Source organism: Macaca mulatta, chromosome 14 (assembly GCF_049350105.2).
Source record: "Macaca mulatta isolate MMU2019108-1 chromosome 14, T2T-MMU8v2.0, whole genome shotgun sequence".
In the NCBI taxonomy this organism is placed as follows: Eukaryota; Metazoa; Chordata; class Mammalia; order Primates; family Cercopithecidae; genus Macaca; species Macaca mulatta.
Genome location: NC_133419.1, coordinates 70,386,278 through 70,397,084, shown reverse-complemented (window position 1 = coordinate 70,397,084; position 10,807 = coordinate 70,386,278). Strand labels below are relative to the sequence as shown.

At 41.1% G+C, this 10,807-nt stretch overlaps 2 protein-coding genes across 2 annotated transcripts; both read right to left on the bottom strand.

Annotated features, from left to right (window-relative positions):
* Positions 1-3,025: 3,025 nt before the first annotated feature.
* On the bottom strand, positions 3,026-4,598 carry HBG2 (hemoglobin, gamma G). The gene is given in 3 exon segments (NM_001047146.2): positions 3,026-3,240; positions 4,123-4,345; positions 4,469-4,598. Coding segments are annotated over 3 exon segments (444 nt in total). The 5' UTR covers positions 4,561-4,598; the 3' UTR covers positions 3,026-3,111.
* A 3,314-nt stretch (positions 4,599-7,912) lies between these two features.
* On the bottom strand, positions 7,913-9,509 carry LOC114672349 (hemoglobin subunit gamma). The gene is made up of 3 exons (XM_028833778.2): positions 9,355-9,509; positions 9,009-9,231; positions 7,913-8,122 (listed from the first exon to the last, which is right to left on the bottom strand). Exons 1-3 carry the CDS (start codon positions 9,444-9,446, stop codon positions 7,994-7,996), a joined length of 444 nt encoding a protein of 147 aa, XP_028689611.1. The 5' UTR covers positions 9,447-9,509; the 3' UTR covers positions 7,913-7,993.
* Between the last annotated feature and the right edge of the window lie 1,298 nt (positions 9,510-10,807).

Below are 10,807 nucleotides of genomic sequence, written 5' to 3'. Positions count from 1 at the left end.
TGAGGCAAAACCAATAAGATTATCTTTAAGAGCAGAGATCGATGATATGAAGAAAAATAAGTGGCAACCTTGACTATATGCAGGAAACACATTTACATTGAGTTGTGGGGACTGGCCTGAGAGGACACTTCAGGTCGTGTCCTTTAATGGCCTTAAAACTAATTCCCAACAGAATGTCTGTTCATTGCCATACCTCATATCCTTAGGTACATACATCTAAAACCCTGCATATCGGTGAACAGCTGCCCCATCTTTTTATCAGCCAACCAGCAATTCAACAGTTACTGCGAACTTCCACTTTTCTCTCATCTGCTCCAAGAAAAGTGACCTGTGATCACCTTCCTGGAAGTATTGATTCTTTCATGTTTGTGGCTGTTCCCCGTTTCCAGTTGTTTTCCATGGTTATTGCTTCTAGTGTGATCTATAGACTCTTATATCATCAATATCAGGTCATCATTGCAGTTGTCAACTTCTTCCTGTTGCATTTTATGTATTAATTCAACAAGTACATATTAGGTCCCATATGTCATCCATTAAGTTTCATATGCCATCCATTTTTCTTAATTCTGAGAATCTTACATGAACTAGACAGACAGATTCTTTTGTCTAATGGTGCCCTCACTATAGTGAGTAGAGGAGACCAGCTTACATACTGAAATAAATGAATGAATAAGAGATTTCAGGTGGTATTATATGACTTGAAGAAACTGCATATTGTATCTACAGCTATCTGGTCTTTGAGAAACCTGACAAAAGCAAGCAATGGGGAAAGGATTTTCAATTTAATAAATGATGGGCAGAACTAGCTAGCCATATGCTGAAAAATGAAACTGGACCCCTTCCTTATACCTTATCCAAAAATTAAATCCAGATGGATTTGAGACTTAAATGAAAAACCCCAAACTCTAAAAAGCCTAGAAAAAAATCAGGGCAATACCCTTCATGATACAGGCATGGGCAAAGATTTCATGATGAAAACATGAAAAGCAATTGCAGCAAAACCAAAAATTGACTAACGGAATCTAATTAAACTAAAGAGCTCCTTCACAGAAAAAGAAACTACCATCAGAGCGAAAGACAATCTACAGAACATGGAAAAATGTTTGCAATCTATTCTTCTGACAAAGGCCTAACATCCAGAGTAAATAAGAAACTTAAACAACTTTACAAGAAGAAAAAAAAAAAAAAACATTAAAACCATGGCACACATTTACCTATAAAACAAACCTGCATATCCTGCACATGTACCCTGGAATTTAAGGTAAAATTAAATTAAATCAAAAGAAAAAAATAAAAACAAATGACATGGCAATGTTAGGAAGTTACCCTATATGGCCTAAAAAAAGAAGGCATAAATAATCCAAAACTTGTTTAACATATCATCAAGAAATAACCATAAAAATGAACAACCAGCAGCCCTCGGGGGTGCTCTGCCTATACAATAGTCATTCTTTTATTTCTTTACTCTCTTAAGAAACTTGCTATGACTTAAAAAAAACAAGTGCATATTGTGAAATGGTAGTGACTGCATTTGAAGTGGGTCCTTTATGATATGATGGAGCCAGGCAGAGACTTTTGGAGAAAGAAGTTCCTGAAAGAAGGAAGGGCATGTGCCAAATTCTGAGGCTGAGGAGAAACAAAGAAAGAAAGAAAAAAAAAAGAATAAAGAACTTGACATTTCACTGTATGTAAAGACATTGCAAGGCTAGAGTAGAGCATGTTGAAGTAAAAATAAGAGAAATCAAAATTAGAGAGAAGGGCACAGGCTTATTATTTGGGTCTTACAGATGAGAATAGTAGAGTAGGTATTTTATACTGAAACTTAGGGGACCAGGGGAAATTTGTAAACCTGAGATAAACATGGTCTCTAGTCCACTCAAACCCTAAGCTTATTTTTTTCTCCTTCCTCATCTGCCTTACTCAGTGCAAGGTGCTATAACAAAATACAAAATACCAAAGACTGGATGGCTTCAACAACAGAATTTTTTCTCACGTTTCTGAAGGCTGATTTGTGGTCAGGGTTCTCTTCCTGGATTGCAGATAGCTGACTTCTCACTGTGTCCTCACTGGGAGGAAAGACAAATGGCTTGTCTCTCTGCTTCTAATAAGGAAATAAATTTTATGATGGGGATATGCTCTTATGAGCTCATCTAAACCTAGTTACTTTTCAAAAGTCTCCCCTACAAATAAGGTCAGTTGGGAGTTGGGGATTCAGCATGTAAATTGTGAGGAGACAAACATTAGGTCCATAACACCATCACATTAAACTCTTACTTATACAGATGCACTAACATCCAACTATACAAAAATTCCATTGAGTAAGCCTTCCAATTAATCTTGTACAAATTCTTCCCACTACTTTTGATCTCACAGTACTGGTCTCTTGCTCAGACACAACATGCTCATGCTGACTTGTGAGCCTCTGCTGATTCATTTCTTACACCTAAGTCCTCACCTCCCCCAGAAGCTTACAGTGAGGTCTCTTCCTGGAAATGCTGTGACCAATCTGCACACTTGAGGACATGGGATTAATCTTACTTTCTTAGGCATCCACAAGGGCTATGAAAAGCCAGATGCCATTAGAAATAATATTCCCCCTAACAAAATAAATGCTACACCTGACTAAACCTTGACCTCCGAAAGCTTGGAACACTTTCCCTTCATTAAGAACCATCCTTACTACTCTGCTGCAATCCAACACCCAGGTCTTCACTGAAACTTTCCCCATCTCTTCCAAAACATGTTTCTGAGGAGTCTGTCCTATAGAGGTCTTTCTTCTTACCAGCTTTCTCCTGCACAATTTACCCCCAACTTGCAGAACTCCCGTATATCAGTGTCTTTACTGCTTTGTTCTTTTATTTGCTCATCAAAATTCACATCTCATGTAAAAATAAATGGGGAGCATGCGCACACCACAAACACACATAGCCATACAGAAATACACATACACACATCCCTCAATATAAATCCTTTGGGGCTCATATATTTTAAAAGATGTAAAAAAAGAGCTGAAGAAAATCATGTGTGATCTCTTAGCAGAATAGATTTATTATTTTTATTGCTTGCAGAATAAAGCCTATCCTTGAAAGCTCTGCATCGTGGGCAGGGGGCTCAGTGGTATCTGGAGGACAGGGCACTGGCCACTCCAGCCACCATCTTCTGCCAGGAAGCCTGCACTTCAGGGGTGAATTCTTTGCCGAAATAGATTGCCAAAACAGTCACCAGCACATTTCCCAGGAGCTGTTGAGATGAAAGCAGACAACAAAAATGAACCCATAGTGAGCTGAGAGCTCCAGCCTGGCCTCCAGAAACTACACACCCAGCTTCCACCCAGAATCAAGCCTATGTTAACTTCCCTCAAAGCCTGAGATTTTGCCTTCCATTAAATGCAGGTAGTTGTTCCCCTTGCAGCACTAGTCACTGGCCAAAATTTAAAACTTGCTGTCTTCTTGCCACCACAAACCCTGTATGTTGTAGGCTGAAAACATTAAAAGAAACACAAGCGCGCGTGCACACACACACACACACACACACACACACACACCCCTGGCTTTCAAAATCTACTCTAGCCCAAATGTTTCAATTGATCCTCACCCCTGGACACACTTTGCCCCCATCTGGAATTAGAGGATATAAGTTTGTAATGAAGTGATAGCGGCATTTTGTATGTGTCCAGCTGATATAGGAATAGCCTCAGACTCTGTTTGGTCACCAGAGTTCCCCACTTTGACTGGGCCAATATATGCCTACTGCCTGCATCTTTTTAATGACCATACTTGTCCTGCCTCCAGATAGATGTTTTAAAACAAATAACAAAAATGAGGGAAAGATGAAAGTTCTTTCTACCGGAATCTAATAAAGAAAAGTCATTTTCCTCATTTCCACCTCTCTTTTGTCAATGTCAAAATTGTCCGTCTAGATTTTTAGAGGCACTCCTTAGGCCCTAAAACATTACCATTCGGTCTCAGCCCAGTTAGTCCTCTGCAGTTTCTTCACTCCCAACCCCAGTATCTTCAAATAGCTCACACCCAGCAGGTAGATTCGGCTGTCCTCAGATCAATACTCAGTTGTCTAAGTTGCCTTGAGACTGAACTCTGAAACTGCTGAAACTCCTGGACTCACCCTGAAGTTCTCAGGATCCACATGCAGCTTGTCACAGTGCAGCTCACTCAGCTGGGCAAAGGTGCCCTTGAGATCATCCAGGTTCTTTATGGCATCTCCCAAGGAAGTCAGCACCTTCTTGCCGTGTGCCTTGACCTTGGGGTTGCCCATGATGGCAGAGGCAGAGGACAGGTTGCCAAAGCTGTCAAAGAACCTCTGGGTCCATGGGTAGACAACCAGGAGCCTGTGAGATTGAACAAGAGCAGTTTGACAGTCAGAAAGTGCCACAAATCCTGAGAAGCGGCCTGGACTTTTGCCAGGCACAGGGTCCTTCCTTCCCTTCCTTGTCCTGGTCACCAGAGCCTACCTTCCCAGGGTTTCTCCTCCAGCATCTTCCACATTCACCTTGCCCCACAGGCTTGTGATAGTAGCCTTGTCCTCCTCTGTGAAATGACCCATGGCGTCTGGACTAGGAGCTTATTGATAATCTCAGCCGTTCCAGAAGCGAGTGTGTGGAACTGCTGGAGGGTGCTTCCTTTTATTCTTCATCCCTAGCCAGCCGCCGGCCCCTGGCCTCACCTGATACTCTAAGACTATTGGTCAAGGTTGCCTTGTCAAGGCTATTGGTCAAGGCAAGACTGGCCAACCCATGGGTGGAGTTTAGCCAGGGACCGTTTCAGACAGATATTTGCATTGAGATAGTGTGGGGAAGGGGCCCCCAAGAGGATACTGCTGCTTAATTTTTTTATAGCCTTTGCCTTGTTCCGATTCAATCATTCCAATTTTTCTCTAATTTATTCTTCCCTTTAGCTAGTTTCCTTCTCCCACCATAGAAGATACCAGGACTTCTTTTGTCAGCCTTTTTTTACCTTCTTGTCTCTAGCTCCAGTGAGGCCTGGAGATTAAAGTTAAAGCATATACCAATTTTTGAAAAGTTCGGGGATTGTGACACGTGTTTTAGGCATAGGTCCAGGATTTTCGATGGGACAAGTCTTAGTCTCATTTAGTAAGCATTGCGCTATACTTATCTTTGAAAATACTCTCTGTGGCTTTTTCTGTTATCTCTTAAGTTCTCAATAGTGCAGTGAAAATAATTCCTATAAAGCCAGTTTCAGTGCAGTGAAAGATTAGTGTTATGTAATATAAGACCTAATCCTTACCTCAATATGTTCTTATCTGTACCTATTTGAAATAAATCATGCCTGTTTCATCTTAGAAAAAATATTGGATTCCATATTCAGGATGTATATATATATCATATGATGTGTATTTATCACTGGGTAAGTGTGTGTGCTGGCTGATGACCAGGGTTTTGGTGTAGCTTTTTTATGCTCAGTAAAGATGATGGTGGAATGTTCTTTGGCAGGTACTCTCCATTAGAATTAATTATCTTGTATAGATGCTAGGTTCACTTCTCAGGGAATCTTATTCTAAGACATAAGGCATGTGTGTGCACGGAAAACAACTCTAGAGAAGCAAGGGCTGTTTTTATTGGCTAATAGTCCACACACTATGACAACTCGAATATCAGTGTACTTTAGACAGCTTTATTTCTAACGCAGTGCTGTTTCTGACATATTGGACCGTTAACAGGGTAAGAAGTATTTCTGCTGGTTTTTTGGTTCTGTTTTGCTTTTGGTTAGTTTGTTTTTGTTTTTCTCTGAAAGTGATCCATGATCTCAAACCTTGCTAGATTATGCCAGAAGCTCTGGAATTCTGGTTTATTGGAGGTGAGCTGTATCTTCAAATTAGTTTATCCCCTAAGCTATCAGGTTGATTTAAATTGGTGAAATCCTTTCAGGCTTCATGATCCTGTGTAAAGATTATACCTGTTCGTTGATAAAGATGGCTAAAAGGCCAGAAAGGTACACATTTGCCCATGTAACAAGCCTGCACATCCTGCACATGTATTAAATTAAAATGAAATGAAATAAAATTAAAAGGAAAAAATGCCATGGCAACATCAGGAAGTTATCTTTTATGGCCTAAAAACGGGCGGCATAAATAATCTACCCCTTGTTTAGCATACTATTGAAAAATAACAACAAAAATCGGCAACGAGCAGCCCTTGGGGCTACTCTGCCTATGAAGTAGCCGTTCATTTATTCCTTTACTTTAATTTTTTATAAACTTGTTTTACTAAAAAAAAAAGAGAAAGAAAGAAACAAGAAAGAAAGTGCGAATTGTAAAATGGTAGTGAGTGACAGCATTTGAAGTGGGTCCTTTATGGTATGATGGAGCCAGGCAGAAGATGTTTGGAGAAAGAAGTTCCTGAAAATAGGAAGGGCATGTAGAAAACTGTGAGGCTGAGGAGAAAAACGAAAGAAAGAAATATAAAGAAAGAACTTGACATTTCACTGTATATAAATACATTACAAGCCTAAAGTACATTGAAGAAAAAATAGGAGAAATCAAAGTTAGAGAGAAGGGCTCAGGCTTATGACTTGGGAGTTACAGATGAGAGTAGTAGAGTAGGTATTTTATACTGAAACATAGGAGACCAGGGGAGATTTGTAAACCTGAGATAAACATGGTTTCTAATCCACTGAACACCCAAGTTTATTTTTTTCTCCTTCTTCATCTGCCTTACTTAGTGCAAGGTGCTATAACAAAATAGCATAGACCGGATGGCTTCAACAACAGATATTTTTCTCACATTTCTGCTGATTCCTGGTCAGGGTTCTCTTCCTGGGTTGCAGATGGCTGACTCCTCACTGTGTCCTCACCAGAAGGAAGAGAAATGGCTAACCTCTCTGCTTCTGATGAGGAAAATAATTCTTTGAGAGCGATCTGCTCTCATGAGCTCATCTAAACCTAATTACTTTTCCAAAGCCTCCCAGACAAATGGGGCCAACTGGGAGTTGGGGATTTAGCATGTGAATTTCCTGGAGACACAAGCGTTAGGTTCATAACACCATCACATTAAACTAAACACTCGCTTATAAACATGCATTAACTTTCAATTATATAAGAATTCCAGTGAATCTGCCTTCTCAATTAATGTTATACAAATTCTTCACACTACATTTTCATCTGACAGTGCTGGTCTGCTGCTCAGGCATGACACTATGATGCTGACTTGTGAGCCTCTGCTGGCTCATTTCCTTCACCTAAGTCCCCACCTCCCCTAGAAGCTTACAATGAGGTCTCTTCCTTGAAATGCTGTGACTTAAGGGCATGGGATTAATTTCGCCTCTTTAGGCATGCATCAACACTTAAAACGAAAAATTTCTTAGTAAAGTAAGGATCACTTCATTGCAGTTACTGTGGAAAGAAAAATTTGTTTCCTGCTCTGATCTCTAACACCTCAACCTCCCCATAGAGCCTCACAAGGACTGAGAAAAGTCAGATGCCATTAGAAATAGTATTGCCCCTAATAAAATAGAATGGCTATCCCTGCCTAAACCTTGACTTCCTAAATTTGGAACACTTTGTCTTCGTTGAGCCCCTTCCTCGCTGCTGTGCTGCAATCCAGCCCCCAGGTCTTCACTGAACCTTTCCCCATCTCTTCCAAAACATCTGTTTCTGAGGAGTCCTGTCCTACAGAGGTCTTTCGTCCCACCAGATTTCTCCTACACTTTTTATTCTCACTTGCAAACTCCCATGTACAAGTTTCTTTATTGTCTAGTTCTTTTAATTGCTCATCAAAACCCACATCTCATGTAAACAAAAAAGTGAGGAATATGCACATGACACTAACACACACAGCCATGTACAAATACACATACACACATCCCTCAACATAAAACCCTTTGTGGCTCATATATTTAAAGAGACATAAAAAAAGAACTGAAGACAATCATGTGTGATCGCTTAGCAGAATAGATTTATTGTTTTTATTGCTTGCAGAATAAAGCCTATCCTTGAAAGCTCTGCATCGTGGGCAGGGGGCTCAGTGGTATCTGGAGGACAGGGCACTGGCCACTCCAGCCACCATCTTCTGCCAGGAAGCCTGCACTTCAGGGGTGAATTCTTTGCCGAAATGGATTGCCAAAACAGTCACCAGCACATTTCCCAGGAGCTGTTGAGATGGAAGGAGACAACAAAAATGAACTCATAGTGAGCTGAGAGCTCCAGCCTGGCCTCCAGAAACTACACACCCAGCTTCCACCCAGAATCAAGCCTATGTTAACTTCCCTCAAAGCCTGAGATTTTGCCTTCCATTAAATGCAGGTAGTTGTTCCCCTTGCAGCACTAGTCACTGGCCAAAATTTAAAACTTGCTGTCTTCTTGCCACCACAAACCCTGTATGTTGTAGGCTGAAAACGTTAAAAGAAACACACGCGCACACGCACACACATACACACACACACACACACACACACACACCCCTGGCTTTCAAAATCTACTCTAGCCCAAATGTTTCAATTGATCCTCACCCCTGGACACACTTTGCCCCCATCTGGAATTAGAGGATATAAGTTTGTAATGAAGTGATAGCGGCATTTTGTATGTGTCCAGCTGATATAGGAATAGCCTCAGACTCTGTTTGGTCACCAGAGTTCCCCACTTTGACTGGGCCAATATATGCCTTCTGCCTGCATCTTTTTAATGACCATACTTGTCCTGCCTCCAGATAGATGTTTTAAAACAAATAACAAAAATGAGGGAAAGATGAAAGTTCTTTCTACCGGAATCTAATAAAGAAAAGTCATTTTCCTCATTTCCACCTCTCTTTTGTCAATGTCAAAATTGTCCGTCTAGATTTTTAGAGGCACTCCTTAGGCCCTAAAACATTACCATTCGGTCTCAGCCCAGTTAGTCCTCTGCAGTTTCTTCACTCCCAACCCCAGTATCTTCAAATAGCTCACACCCAGCAGGTAGGTTCGGCTGTCCTCAGATCAACACTCAGTTGTCTAAGTTGCCTTGAGACTGAACTCTGAAACTGCTGAAACTCCTGGACTCACCCTGAAGTTCTCAGGATCCACATGCAGCTTGTCACAGTGCAGCTCACTCAGCTGGGCAAAGGTGCCCTTGAGATCATCCAGGTTCTTTATGGCATCTCCCAAGGAAGTCAGCACCTTCTTGCCGTGTGCCTTGACCTTGGGGTTGCCCATGATGGCAGAGGCAGAGGACAGGTTGCCAAAGCTGTCAAAGAACCTCTGGGTCCATGGGTAGACAACCAGGAGCCTGTGAGATTGAACAAGAGCAGTTTGACAGTCAGAAAGTGCCACAAATCCTAAGAAGTGGCCTGGACTTTTGCCAGGCACAGGGTCCTTCCTTCCCTTCCTTGTCCTGGTCACCAGAGCCTACCTTCCCAGGGTTTCTCCTCCAGCATCTTCCACATTCACCTTGCCCCACAGGCTTGTGATAGTAGCCTTGTCCTCCTCTGTGAAATGACCCATGGCGTCTGGACTAGGAGCTTATTGATAATCTCAGCCGTTCCAGAAGCGAGTGTGTGGAACTGCTGGAGGGTGCTTCCTTTTATTCTTCATCCCTAGCCAGCCGCCGGCCCCTGGCCTCACCTGATACTCTAAGACTATTGGTCAAGGTTGCCTTGTCAAGGCTATTGGTCAAGGCAAGACTGGCCAACCCATGGGTGGAGTTTAGCCAGGGACCGTTTCAGACAGATATTTGCATTGAGATAGTGTGGGGAAGGGGCCCCCAAGAGGATACTGCTGCTTAATTTTTTTATAGCCTTTGCCTTGTTCCGATTCAATCATTCCAATTTTTCTCTAATTTATTCTTCCCTTTAGCTAGTTTCCTTCTCCCACCATAGAAGATACCAGGACTTCTTTTGTCAGCCTTTTTTTACCTTCTTGTCTCTAGCTCCAGTGAGGCCTGGAGATTAAAGTTAAAGCATGTACCAATTTTTGAAAAGTTCGGGGATTGTGACACGTGTTTTAGGCATAGGTCCAGGATTTTCGATGGGACAAGTCTTAGTCTCATTTAGTAGGCATTGTGCTATACTTATCTTTGAAAATACTCTCTGTGGTTTTAGGTCATTATCTCTTAAGTTCTCATTAGTGTAGTGAAAAAAAAAATCATATAAAGCAACGGTTTCAGTGCAGGAATAGATTAATGTTATGTAATATAATATAATACTTAATCCTTACTTCAGTATCTACTTCTCTGTACCTATTTGAAATAAATCATGTGTGTTTCATCTCAGCAAAGGTATTTTTTTTTCTTATTCAGGTATGTATGTAGGCACCCGATGATGTGTATTTATCACTGGATAAGTGTGTGTGCTGGCTGATGACCCAGGTTTTTGGTGTAGCTCTTCTGTGTTCAGTAAAGATGATGGTAGAATGTTCTTTGGCAGGTACTATGGCTTAGAATTAATTATCTTGTATAAATGCTAGGTTCAGTTCTCAGGGAATCTTATTCTAAGACATAAGACATGTAATTGCATGGAAAACAACTCTAAAGAGGCAGGGACTGCTTTAATTGACTAATAGGCCACACACTGTGACAGTTGGGATGTCACTTTAGTTTAGACATCTTTATCTGTAACTCAGTGCTATTTCTGACATATTGGCCACTGAACATGGCAGGAAGTATTCATGGTGTTTTTTCCTTTATTTTTTCTTTTGGATTTTTGTTTCTTGGTGGGTTTGGTTTTGCTTTTGTTTTTTCTCTGAAAGTGATCCATGACCTTGGTAGATTATGATGTCAGAAACTCTGGAAATCTGTTTTATTGGACGGGAGGTCTACTTCCCCTAACCTATCAGATTAATACTAATTATAATAATATTGGTGGAAT